The sequence below is a fragment of the Crocodylus siamensis genome, chromosome 9 (assembly GCF_052110815.1).
Source record: "Crocodylus siamensis isolate JL-2025a chromosome 9, ASM5211081v1, whole genome shotgun sequence".
Taxonomy (NCBI): domain Eukaryota; kingdom Metazoa; phylum Chordata; order Crocodylia; family Crocodylidae; genus Crocodylus; species Crocodylus siamensis.
Genome location: NC_143403.1, coordinates 40,753,554 through 40,766,696, shown reverse-complemented (window position 1 = coordinate 40,766,696; position 13,143 = coordinate 40,753,554). Strand labels below are relative to the sequence as shown.

The 13,143-nt window shown below is 53.0% G+C and overlaps 2 protein-coding genes across 16 annotated transcripts in view; one reads left to right on the top strand and one right to left on the bottom strand.

The window, feature by feature from the left end:
* Positions 1 to 2,242, bottom strand: part of ST3GAL2 (ST3 beta-galactoside alpha-2,3-sialyltransferase 2) — a 113,736-nt gene extending 111,494 nt beyond the window's left edge. For 2 of the 4 annotated variants that reach the window (XM_090061979.1, XM_090061980.1), the window contains exon 1: positions 2,048 to 2,242. The gene's annotated coding sequence lies outside the window, so the exon portion shown is untranslated. The remainder of the gene's footprint in view (positions 1 to 2,047) is intronic. The other 2 variants (XM_090061982.1, XM_090061983.1) reach the window with 1 other exon arrangement.
* A 169-nt stretch (positions 2,243 to 2,411) lies between these two features.
* The window catches only part of FCSK (fucose kinase), a 46,076-nt gene continuing 35,344 nt past the window's right edge, over positions 2,412 to 13,143 (top strand). For 2 of the 12 annotated variants that reach the window (XM_090062915.1, XM_090062910.1), the window contains exon 1: positions 5,331 to 5,409. In XM_090062915.1, the coding sequence (XP_089919041.1) occupies positions 5,347 to 5,409 (63 nt within the window). In that variant the 5' untranslated portion in view covers positions 5,331 to 5,346. The other 10 variants (XM_090062911.1, XM_090062902.1, XM_090062908.1 and 7 more) reach the window with 9 other exon arrangements.

Sequence of the window (13,143 nt, the reverse complement as noted above, 5' to 3'; positions counted from 1 at the left end):
GAGGTCCCTTTCGACTCTGTGAATCTATGAAAACAGTCACTGCTTGCAGTCAGAACATCTGGCTCTGATAAAGACAGCTCACTCCTGCACGCTACATAGCTTTTAAGTTGTGCTTCCCCATCAGTGCCTCTGACCACTGCAGCCGACTCTGCTAATTGGCTATGACTTCTGCAAGTCTTTTTTCTCCTTCTTGTTTGATTTAGGAAACAGAGATAGGGAAGTAGGAGCAGAGTCTGTAAAATGAGACCCCATCGCCCCCTCAAACTAGCTGCACTATCCTTTGTCACCATCTCAGATTATACCTTCCTTTGCACCGCACCATGCTTTCCAGTGCAAAAACCTTTGCCCAGCCTCCTGTCTGCTCAGTTTAACTCTTCCTCTGCAGGCAACTCAGCTCCATTTACATACAGCAGGGCTGACAATAAGGTCATGATTTCTCAAGCAGCTCAGCACCCACTCACTCATCACACTAGCATCTAGTTAGGGTACTGCAGACTCAGCAGGCCCTGAAATCCTTGGTTGCGATTCAGAATACTACTATCCAAGAATGCTTCAAAATAAAGCCTTAGTACAATCTATTGCAGGGAGCTGGGCAGTACGTGAGGTGTACACAACCTCAGAGTGCTACCACATCCTGCACACTTTCACATACATGACTTTCATGAAGCTCAAGCAGAAGAGAGGAGCCAGACATCAATCCTGGAGAGCGGGCTAAAACACGGTCAGAAGGCAGAACTTGTAGTTTTGAGCCTGAGGTTAAGTGCCCCAAAAACCCAACTTTGTACAGTTCATGTCTCTGCCTGGTCAGCTCAGTTATTTGTCTTGCTGGTGAACTCAAGTCCCATCACCTGCACTGAAGCACATTTTTGAGCTTGTCTTTTAGGCTTTATGCACACACATGGGCCTGGGCTCTCTCTAGAGCCCTGCTACCAAATTCAGAACAAGAGAGACACCGCTAAAGCTTTGAGAGACAACTTTGAGAAGAGCACCTTCCACAGCACAGAGAAGAGCACTCTTTGCTCTGCAAAGCTGCTTGCCAGGTTCCAAGAACAACTGACTCTTGCTGGCAAACTTCTCACCTTTATTTTTATTTTTTTTGGTGGGGGATAGCTTTCTCTACAGCTTGGCCAACTCCGCTTTTAGAACAGGATTCCCTTCTGGCTTGTAATGGAATCCCAGGGAGCAGGGCTGGAGGGGAGCTCTAGAGCTCATCTAGTTCAGCCCCCTGCCTGAGGCAGGATCATCCCTTTTCCAGCCGTCCCATGCAAGCCAAAATCTGAACTCTACATCACTTGTGTGTCAACCTTGACACAGCAGAGACATGACACCCTCACCTCACCTGCTGCAGGTAAACCAGGGAAACCTGCTTCTACAAAGTGTCCTGTCCTGCTTCTGCAAAATGAACTACCAAAGCCAAATAATGCCCATGGCGCAGCCTTCCCCAGCCTCAGGGAGGCATTGGCTAGGAAGACCCCGCAGCCCAGGCCAAGCGGGGAGCCACGGCCAAATGACTGGGCAGTTGAGCAACCTGAGTACCAAAGTGGCTGGACACACTGCAGCGAGGAAGACGAAGGAGCCAGCAACTCTGCTCCCCAGGGCTCAGCCTGCAGCCGTCCCATGCAAGACCTGGAACAGCCCCCTCCTCCTCCAGGGCCCTTGCTGACAGCCCCTTCTCCCTGCGGCTGCCGGGCCACGCTCCCGCGCCTAACCTCTCCTGGAGGCACGTCCAGAGCCTCGGCAAGGGCAGCCCCGCCGTGCCCACAGGCAGCCTGGCAGCAAGGGCAGGAGGGCGGAGAAGGCCCCCTGACAAGGCCGGCAGGCGGTCGGAGGAGGCCCCGCGCCGCAGGGCAGGGGCTTGTAATGGGCCCCACAGGCAGCCGCGAAAGCACCGTCTGCCGCCGAGACTCGCGGGTCCCGCGTGGGGCGCTCCCGCTCCACAGCCCGGGCGCGGCGAGGGCGGCTGCGGGGCTCCGAGGGGATCGCCCGGCGGCTCGGCGCGGCTCCCACCCAGCAGCCCCCGCACTCATCGCGCCCTGAAAGGATGTACCTGCTCGCTTGCTACCTGGGTGCGCTCGGGAAGCCCGAGCTGGGCATCCTGCAGGGCGCGGCGCGGTGGGGAACCGCCGCCCCGATCCCGATCCCAGCTCCTCTCTGCTCCGCCACAAAGCCGCTGCCTTTTCACCCGCCCCCGACAATTGCATCCCCGCTCCAGCCGGAGCCGCCCCAGCGCCAGCAGCCTGCCGAGATTGCACTGGGGGGGGACGCAGGGGCGGCTGGGAGTTGTGGTGCACTCGGGGCTGAGACCCACCCCGCCAGCCGCAGCGCCCCCTGCCCGGGGACTACAGCTCCCGTCGGCCCCCGGGGGCGCGCAGGGACTGCCGGGCCTTGCTGTCCGCGGGCCTTTGTGCTGCTTTAAGCTCGGCGGAGGTGTGAGCGACTGGGGACTCGTGTCCCATAGCGCATTGCGGAGCCGGACGGCTGTCCCGGGCTGCGGGGACCCAGCGGCGCTGTCTGCGTAGGAACCGCTCCGCGCCTCAGCGCTGCCCCCGGCGCGACCCTCCCAGGGCTGCAGCGCGTCTGGCTCCAGCCCCGGCCCCAGCCCGCGCCCCTCGCGACCGGGGCTGGCCGCGCTGCGGCTGGGGACTTCCCCGGCCTCAGCCGCGGTAGCTGCAAGAGACCGAGCTGGTCCCTATTCCCGGCCCTGTGTTCAGAGCGGATCTCCCCAGGAGTAGAGGCCGAGTCACGAGTTGGCCCCGCTCCCGGGCGAGACTTTCCCTCGGCGTCCCGTTAGTTGCCCCGGCACCACGGCCAGCGCGGGCACGAGGCGAGGGCAATGGCAAAGCCCCAGGGGCACCCGCCGGCGGAGGCGCTCGGGACGAGCGGGGGGGGAGTAGCAGCAATTAACACGGCCGCAGCCAGAGCTGACCCGAGACCGGGTGCCGCAGCTTGGGTCTGTGGGACAGAGCCCCTTCGGGTCCCCGACCCTCTCGCCTCCGCCGCCGGCAGCAAGAGAGCGGTTTCAGCCTCGCGGGGACCTGCCCTGAGACGGGCCCAGGGGCTTCTGGTGTGGGCGAGACGGGCGCGGCCCGGGGGCGCCTCTACAGCCCCCTGCTCCGGCCGCGACACTGCACTGCCCTCGAGGCCACCGACCCTCCAGCCGCCTCTGGAAGCCGCGAGACCGGCAGGGAGTGAGCGCCGCTGCAAGGGTTCTGCGCACGTGATCAGCGACGTGCGGGGCATCCTGGGAGTTGTAGTTCAACCCCCCCCCCCAAAACACCTGCCCCGGTCGTTGCTCCACGAAGCCCAAAGGTCAGGGGCGCGGCCGCGGCAATGACAAGCGCGGCCTGTTAGCCCCGGGGGAAGGCGGCGGGGGCTGCACTACAACTCCCAGAATGCACCGGGGCGTCGGCGGCTGCGGCGGGCGGTGAGTGCGGGGTCGGGTCCCGGCGCGGGTGCTGCTGGCGGAGCCGGGCGCGGGCCGGGGCCCGGGCAAGCCGAGCCAAGCGTGCTGGTCCCCGTCCGTGCGCAGCTGTGGAGCGGCCCGAGGAGGGAGCTCGGGCCCGCGAGGAGCCAGGGCCGCGGGACGGTGCTGAGCTGAGCGACAGCGGGCACTCGTCGCCCGGCACTGATCGTTGTCCCAGAGCCCAGGCCGCTCCCTGCTCGCGCACGTGCGGGGACGGCCCTTGGCGGCGGCCGTGCTCTACCTTTGGGCCCCGCAGGCTGGATGGGCAGGGCCCGGCGTGGCCGCGGCTCGGACCCCGCGCCAGGCCCGGCCCAACGGGTGTGGAGGGGAGTGGCGTGTGGCCTGGTCCCGCCGTGCGGGGAAGCGGGCGAGGCCTGGCCCCGCAGGGCTTGGGGACTTGGCACCGGAGGTGGCAGTGCTCATTGCCACTGCCAGCCTTCCCAGCCCGTGGGAAGCCCTGTTGGCTGGACACCGTGCTTCCTCGGGCAGCATTGGGCCCGTGGGCCAGGGGTGGAGCAGCCTGCTTTAGCATGTTCATGTGGACGTGCAGGCACTTACCACCACAGGACAGGTACCTGTTTTAAGCACAGATATGGCCTCCTTCCTCTTTCTTGACCTTAAAGTTACTCATTTTGCTTAGAGCTTAGTGAAAGATTCTCTTTCTCAGGGAGTTTCTCCCTTCATTTGTACCTAGACAGTTGTATTTACCACAAATCAGGAGTTAAAATCCACTTTGAGGAGTGTTCGCATGGGCTTTCCCTTGAATTATAGTCAGAAGAGGCCTCTTCTGAACTGCTGTATGCTGAAGATGAATCTTAAGTGATGGTGGGTAGCTGTCAAAGATGTGCTAGCCCTCATCTTCCACTGGGTATATTCACCATCTTGGCTTTGGATATCTTCAGTAAAATGCCATATGAAATGTTTTACTTTGGTGCAGGGTTGTCCCCCTAAGGTCAGAAGTGCTGTGTATGGCATTTATGAAGGCTATTTGAAAAGCCAAGTGAGTTCAGTCAGCTGGTGATGCTTTACCCACTGCTTGGTTGAAGCACTTCTAGGATTTTAGTAAATCGGAGGGTGCTTTTATATCACAGGAAATAAAGACCAACATCTCCCCAATATCCAACAAGAGCATCAGAGAAGCGGAAGTCTTATTGGGTGACTCATTCTGGCTCCTATTGGAACCACAGCAAAAAAACTGCAAGATACATCTGTCTATCCATCCACATGTGCTTTCCAGCTGTTCAGACTGAGTCTTGGTCTGGGTGGTACATTTCACTCTGTGTAGACAGTTATACTAGGTAAGATCCTACTTTCATTGAGGTCAATACAGCTGTGATTTCTGCCTTTTGTAGGAGGGACAGTGGTCTGGTGTTGGGGAAATATTAGTCATATTGGTGATGTTCATCTCTGCTGTGTGGAGTTTGCTCCAGGGTCCAGTACAATCTTGAAAGACATCAGTCAGTGGTATCTCACAAGACCTGTTCAGTTATGAGGGGGAAGACACAAGGGGATGTGAAAGGAATGAGCTAGAAGAGGCAGGATTTAAAGTAGGTGCTTGTTAAGCACCAAGAAAGCAAACAAACTGTGGCTGGCTGGGAGCGTGATCTACAGAGGGGTGCCCAGGAGGCAGATGCTCCCTTGTGCTTTGGAGTTTAACATCTGTTTGACCTTAATGCAGCAGGGATATTGTGAGGCTTAGGGGAATGTGCATTGGAGGCCCTTAGGAAGGTACTGTGGAAACTCCAGCTGGGAGTGTTTAATACCTGTTCTGAAGAAGTTGCTTCCTGAAAGAGGTCAGAGTTGATGGAGCAGAGGGTGTGAATAGGACTCTGGGGAGGAGTCAATCATGGAAGCAGGCTGGGCTGCTGCTGTGCAGCCGGGGAATGGACAGAAGAATGGAGCATGCCTCACAAAAGGAAGCCGTTGCCCTCACCCAGCCCGAAGAGGTAGTTGCAGCTGGAGTTTTATTGCTGCCTTTGGGCTTTTATATTTTAAAAGTACTTCTTAAATCCTGCTCCAACTCTAGAATGTGAGAAAACTGCCCCAGACATCTGTTTTACTTCTCATGAAGGTAATAAGAAACAGATCAGAGTGTAAAGACCTAAGCGCAAGTTGCTGAGGTGATTGGAGGAGGCGTCTCAATCTTCTTGGTCATGAAACATGATATATTTGGTGCTGCTCCTTTTGTGTTACAGCCGTGGTTCAGACTTCTGATAGGCACGTTTGTTCATGGGCTGTGCTTTGTTTATTGATGTACAGCAACACTGTCATGGCCAAAGCCATCTAGAGAGACAGTGAGAAAAGTGATTACAGGTAATTTTGGTGCCCATGCATAAATTTTGTCCGTGGCATTTTGGGATGCGGTGATTTTGAGACTGGGCCAGCATTTTGAGTGCCAACAACCTGTCTGTCTGCAACATATTTATAAAGCAGCAGTTGCCAGAGTTTTGGATTATGCTTTTGTTTCCAGATCTAGACCTTCCTGGGCTTTGAATGTTTGTGGGGGAGGGCAAGGGAGTGGGGGAGCTGAGTTATTCTGGTCTCTGGCCTCATAATTCAGTGTTGTGCCTTTTTCTCTTGCTTACATATTTTCTTTTTTTAATTCTGAGGTGTCTATTTCAGTGTATTAATATGTGCAGAGAGTGTTTTGATTGTCCCCTTATTTCTAATGCTAATACTACTTAATGTGGGAAGTTTCTTATTAGATTGCATCATCCAGAATCCTTCATAGGAAAGTGGATGTGGTTATATCTGGGAAACCCAGAGGAAAGAAAGTAAAGGACAGTGGATTGTTAAGATGGAAACCTCGGGGTTTGATGGACAAAAAATGTAATGCATTTTATGAACAGTTTCCCACAGGCATGAAATGTGCAAGTAAATACTTCCAAGGTTGTTACAGATTAAATCTGATCTTTTGACCTGTGTAAAGTCTTCAAACTTTGTAGAGTTTACTGAGAGAATTCTTAGCCTTGGAGGAAAATCCTTAGAAAGTATCCAAAGAGGAGAAGCAGACCAAAGCTCATAAAACCTTGTTAGACTTTGCATGTACTCCAATAATTATCTGGCTCTACTAAACTTTTCATACTAGCCAAGGACCTATGGCAGCACTAGCTTCTGCGGTCACATGAATAGAAGACATCTTTTTAGTTGTTCTGTGGTTGTGAAGAAAAGCTTGAAAACTATCATCTGAACATATCCAGAGATTCAAGAAGGGCTAATTTTGTTTACCTTTTAAATCTCGTGTTTTTAAAGCATGCTCATGGCTCTTAGGAACTGTGTTGAGGATATATGAGCACTAGGGTTGGCAGTCCTGCTCCTGCTTGCTATTTGGTAAGCCATGTGCCGGCTGTAGTTGATCTGTGTGTTAAGCCATATGTCTGCGTTTTGGTGTCTAGTGTCTCTGTTGTACTTTTCTACCTCTTTAGCTGTAACTGAAAAGATCCAATCATGCTGTGGCTTTTTAACTCTAGTCCTTGACACCTAGATAGTATGACATTAGCAGCATTAAAAATAAGTAGGTAGGTGGAATTACTGTGCGTAGCTCAGGTATTGCAAGAAAATCAGACTCCCATCTTTTATTTAAAAAAAAAAAAGAGAGAGAGAGATCAGTCAAGTGGCTATTTACTTTCGTCCACCTGTAATAGTGACACTTGCATTCACATAAGTTGCAAGAGATATGCTTCCCTACTGGGAAATCTACAAGAGAGTTGTGCCAGTTGGTCACCAGGATATCAGCAGGGGAAAAAACAAAGTCACTGTTGATGAATGGAATTGTGAACTTTCAGCTGATGTCTGGCATTCCTACTGAATCAACAGGAAAAAACTCTTTTCCTGGAAACCAGATGGAAAAGACATTATCTCACCTGCCTTCAAATAGCAAGTGTATGCACTTGTACTGTTACAAGGATAGATTCGGTGAGTCTCTCTAGCTTCTCATAGCATCAGTGTCTTGGGATCCCTGAAATGTGCGCTGTGAATGCTCACATAGTTTGCAGTTACCCTCATCTTCAGTAGAGAAGCAGGAGCTGAGGTCATGCATAGTCTTACACCATGCTTCCTTTTCTGCTAAGTCTCCAGCCTAGATGGACTACGTGTCACAGTGTATAGGTCTCCATTTGTAGCCAGCCCATGAAGACCACGTGTCCCAGGCTTGATTCAAACAGCTAGAGACTAGCTAGCCTTTTATGCAATTTCCCATCTTGATCCAAGCCACCACTTCATGTTAGTTGCACTTCCACCCATGTTACAAAGCATAGTACATAGTTTGGTTTTCAAGCTGTAGGTCATCAGGGGTTCTGCAAAGAGATTGGGGATTATTGCAGAGTAGGTTGGGAGGGGATGCAGAGTCATTTCTGAATTGGGTCTCCTGGCTTCATATCAGTCTTACGGCTAGGGTAGGGGTTCTGCAGCAGCAGAAGTACTATGAAAGGGTTCCATGACTTTAGGAAGTTTGAAAACCACTGTTACAGAGGAAGCTTGGGACTGCCTGCTTCCTTACCAGGCTCCTGGAATGCTGCAAGAGTGCTCCTTAGCTGTGTGAAATTTGGGTGCCTATGTTATAAGGCTTGGCCTGCTAGTTCCATTTATCAGCATTTGATGATGCAAATGAGTGCTTTGCTTCTTGCAGCAACAGCATGTCAAGGAGAAGGCACTGGAAGCAGGGCAGCTATTTTATCCTTCCATCTCCAGCAGAAGGATGCCTATGAGGCTCAGTCCTTCAAGGAGAACCTGACTACAGAGATGCCAACTTCCTCCTGATTGTTCATAAATTTGTAGAATTTAAAGCCAAAATAAACCATTAGATCATCTGGTCCCGTGTATAAGACAAGCTAGAGCGTATCAACCTGGTGGGATCCTACCCATGACTGAGCAGTGGGCATTCAGGGATACACACTACATAGAAGGGACAGGACTGGGAGGAAAGGCAGGGGGTTTGCCCTCTATGTCAAAGAGCAACTAACATCATCAAGAATTAGCTTTGGGGCAGAGGCACTATGGGTCAAACTTCAAGGGGGACAAGGCAAAAGGGATCTTACGGTGTGTGTATACTATAGACCACCCTACCAAGGGGTTGAGCTGGACCAGGATTTCTCAATACAGCTTATGGAGGCAGTTGGGTCTAGGGATGTCATTGTCATGGGGGACCTAAACTACCCAGATATCTGCTGGGAGGAGCAGTCAGCTAGGTCTGACCGTTCATGTAGGTTCCTAGCTGAAATACAGGACCTCCAGGAGGTGCACAGCCCCACTAGGGGAGATGCCTTGCTGGATCTGGTCTTGGCCACTGGGGATGACCTGGTGAGGGGACTGCAGGTCCTTGACCACCCAGGTGACAGTGATCATCGTCTGCTGGAATTCACCATCCAGCACAGGGTGTTGAGGGCTTATACCAAGACTAAAGCCCCTGACTTCAGAAGGGCCAACTAAGGAGGATAGTTGGAGAAGCGCTGAGGTCCTGGGGGGGAGGGGAGCCAGGTGTCCAAGGAGAGTGGTTGCTCCTTAAGGAGACGATCCTCCAAGCCCAAAGGAAGGTAATCCCAACGAGGAGCAAAGGGAGCAGGAGAGCACACAAGCCTCTGTAGCTCACCAAAAGCATCCGGGAATGTCTCCTTGCTAAAAAGGAGGCTTATACTCAATGGAAAGAAGGGGTCATCGCCAGGGAGGACTATTCTGTAGTTGCTCGGGGATGTAGGGGGGCAGTTAGGAAGGCCAAGGCAGAGATGGAACTGGGACTAGCTTCCCAGATTAAGGACAATAAGAAGTCTTTTTTTAAATATGTAGGGGGTAAAAAGAAGGTCCCGGGTAATGTGGGGCCCTTGCAGGACAACATGGGTAACTTGGTCGTCACACCAGACGGCAAAGCTAACATGTTTAACGATTTCTTTGCCTCCGTCTTCCTAAGTAGGGACGAGAACAGCCACTTCCCTGCTGGGCCTCCCTCGGGCCCCAGGGGAGACACACATGGGCCACGGGTTAGAAAGGATTTAGTTAGGGAGCTTTTGGAGGGGTTGGACGTATTCAAGTCAGCCGGCCCGGATGATCTCCACCCTAGAGTTCTAAAGGAACTGGCTGAGGTCATTGCAAGTCCCCTGGCACAACTTTATGAGCACTCGTGGTGCTCTGGTGAGGTACCGGAAGACTGGAAGAAGGCCAACGTGGTCCCCGTCTTCAAAAAAGGCAGGAAGGAGGACCCGGGAAACTATAGGCCGGCTAGTCTCACCTCGATCCTAGGCAAGCTGTTCGACAAAATTATGCTGACACACATCCAGGAGGGGCCAGCAGGAGACTGCATGCATAGGGGCAACCAACATGGGTTCATCAGTGGAAGGTCCTGTCAGACCAACCTGGTGGCCTTTTACGATCAGATCACCAGATTGTTAGACGCAGGGGTTGCAGTGGATATAATCTTCCTGGACTTCCGGAAAGCTTTTGACACTGTCTCTTACCCCGTTCTCATTAAGAAACTGGGGGGCTGTGGTGTAGACACCCACACAGTCAAATGGGTCGCCAACTGGCTGGAGGGCCGCACCCAGAGGGTGGTGGTGGATGGGTCCTTCTCAGCCTGGAAGGACATGGGCAGTGGGGTTCCGCAGGGCTCGGTCCTCGGGCCCGCACTGTTCAACATCTTCATCAGTGATTTGGATGAGGGGGTAAAAAGCACCCTGTTCAAATTTGCTGATGACACTAAGATGTGAGGGGACGTGGGTACATTGGAAGGATGCAACAGGCTACAATCAGACCTCGACAGGTTACAAGGGTGGGCGGACGAGAATAGGATGGGTTTCAACACAGACAAGTGCAAGGTGATGCACCTTGGGAGGAACAACCGGCACCATACCTACAGGTTGGGGAACTCCCCTCTTATCAGCACGGAGGCGGAAAGGGATCTGGGGGTCATCATTGACTCCAAGATGAACATGGGCCGGCAGTGTGGAGAGGCAGTCAGGAAGGCCAACCGCACCTTGTCATGCATCCACAGATGCATCTCGAGCAAGTCCAAGGAGGTGATCCTCCCCCTCTATGCGGCACTGGCCAGGCCGCAGCTGGAGTACTGTGTCCAATTCTGGGCGCTGCACTTCAAGAGGGATGTGGACAGCATGGAGAGGGTCCAGAGGAGGGCCACTCGTATGATCAGGGGACAACAGGGCAGGCCCTACGAGGAGAGGCTGCGGGACCTGAATCTGTTCAGCCTGCACAAGAGAAGGCTGAGGGGGGATCTTGTGGCCTGTTATAAACTAGTCAGGGGGGATCAGCAGGCATTGGGGAAGTCACTGTTTCCCCGAGCACCGCCAGGAGTGACCAGGAATAACGGTCACAAGCTGGCAGAGGGTAGATTTAGGTTAGATATCAGGAGGCGCTGCTTCACAGTCAGGGTGGCTAGGGTCTGGAACCAGCTTCCAAGAGAAGTGGTGCAGGCTCCTACCCTAGGGGTTTTTAAGAGGAGGTTGGATGAACATCTTGCTGGGGTCATTTGACCCCAGTATTCTTTCCTGCCATGGCAGGGGGTCGGACTAGATGATATGCTCAGGTCCCTTCCGACCCTACAAACTATGAAACTTCAACAAACTTAGGAGATTAGTGGGGGAGGCACTGAGGGCCCAAAAGGTAGAGGATATGGGAATCCATGAGGAATGTTCGTACCTTAAGGGTATGATCCAAGCTCAGTGTGACAGTCCCCGAGAGAAAGAAGGGAGGTAAGAGTGCTCTGAAGCCCCCATGGCTCAGCAAAGGCATTCAAGAATGCCTGAGGGCCAAAAGCAAGGTGTATACCTGTTGGAAGAGAGGGGCCATCACCAAGGAGAAATACTCCTCCTTGGCCTGTGAGTATAGGAGGGCCATTAGGAAGGCCAAGGCAGGGGTGGAGCTTAGGCTAGCGACCAGGATTAAGGACAACAAAAAGTCCTTCTTCAAATACATTGTGAGTAAGAAGAGGGCACCGGGTAATGTAGGGCCTCTGTTAGACTCAAATGGTAATCTTGTGGCTATACCAGATGAGAGAGCCAAAATTTTTAACAAGTTCTTTGCCTCTGTTTTCTTGGACAGGGACCAGGACACCTCTCCCACCACAGGTAGGGGCAATCTTGGGGATAGCACTGCCAGGCCTTGGGTCTGCGCAGAAGTAGTTAGGGATCTTCTGGAAGGGCTGGATATTTTTAAATCTGCGGGCCCTGATGCCCTCCACCCATGGGTGTTGAGAGAGCTGGCAGGGGTCATTGCTGTGCCCTTGGCCTGGCTGTACAAGCAATTGAGGTCTACAGGCCAGGTGCCTGGAGATTGGAAACTAGCTAATGTGGTCCCCATTTATAAGAAAGGGAGAAAGGAGGACCCAGGAAACTATAGGCTGATAAGCCTCACATCAGTTTTGGGGAAAATCCTTGAAAAAATTATCAAGGAGCACATCTGTGAGGGGCCAGCAGGGTAGATCATGCCCAGGGGAAATCAACACGGGTTCATCAAAGGTAGGTCCTACCAAACCAACCTGATGGCCTTTTATGACTAGGTAACTAAATCCCTGGATGATGGTGTCACCGTGGACGTAGTCTTTCTGGACTTTAAGAAGGCCTTTGACACTGTCTCTCACCCCCTTCTCATTAATAAATTGAGCGACTGTGGCATTGATACCTACACAGTTGGATGGGTTAGAAATTGGCTGATGGAGCGTACCCAGAGAGTGGTGGTGGATGGGCTGTACTCGACCTGGCGGGTCCCCCAGGGCTTGGTCCTGAGGCCTATACTGTTCAACATCTTCATAAGCAACTTGGACAAGGGGGTGGAAAACGCATTGTCCAAGTTTGCCAATGACACCAAGATGTGGGAAGAGGTAGGCACGCTCGAAGGGAGAGAGAGGCTGTAAGTAGATTTAGACTACAGAAGTGGGCAGATGGTAACAGGATGTGCTTCAATGTAGATAAATGCAGGGTGCTGTGCCTGGGGAGAAGGAATCCACAGCATACCTACAGGCTGGGGAGCTGCCCCCTTGAGAGCACAGAGGCAGAAAGGGATCTTGGAGTCGTTATCGACTCCAAGATGAACATGAGCTGCCAATTCCAGACTGCAGCCAGCAAAGCCAACCGCACCTTGTCATGCATCCAAAGATGCATCTCAAGCCGGTCCAGAAAGGTGATACTCCTTCTCTACGCGCCATTGGTCTGGCCTCAGTTGGAGTATGGCATCCAGTTCTGGGCACCACACTTTAAGAAGGATGTGGCCCGCCTTGAGAGAGTTCAGTGGAGGGGCACCCGCTTGGTTGGAGGGCAAGAGGGCAGGCCCTATGAGGAGAGGCTGAGGGACCTGAACCTGTTCAGCCTCAGCAAACGGAGGCTGAAAGGGGATTTGGTGGCTGCCTACAAACTTGTTAGGGGAGATCAGCAGCAAATAGGAAGGGTCCTATTCCCCCCAACAGCACCTGGGTGACGAGGAGCAATGGCCAGAAGCTGCTGGAGAATAGGTTCAGGTTAGAGATTAGGAGGCACTGTTTCACTGTTAGGGTGGCTAGGGTCTGGAACCAACTTCCTAGGGAAGTGGTCCTTGCTCCTACCTTGGGTAAATTAAAAAAGAGGTTAGATGAACACCTGTCTGGGGTCGTGTGATCCCAGCATGTGCTCCGGCCACTGGGGGGGCGGGGTCAGACTAGATGATCTATTTAGGTCCCTTCTGACCCCTAACTACTATGAAACTAT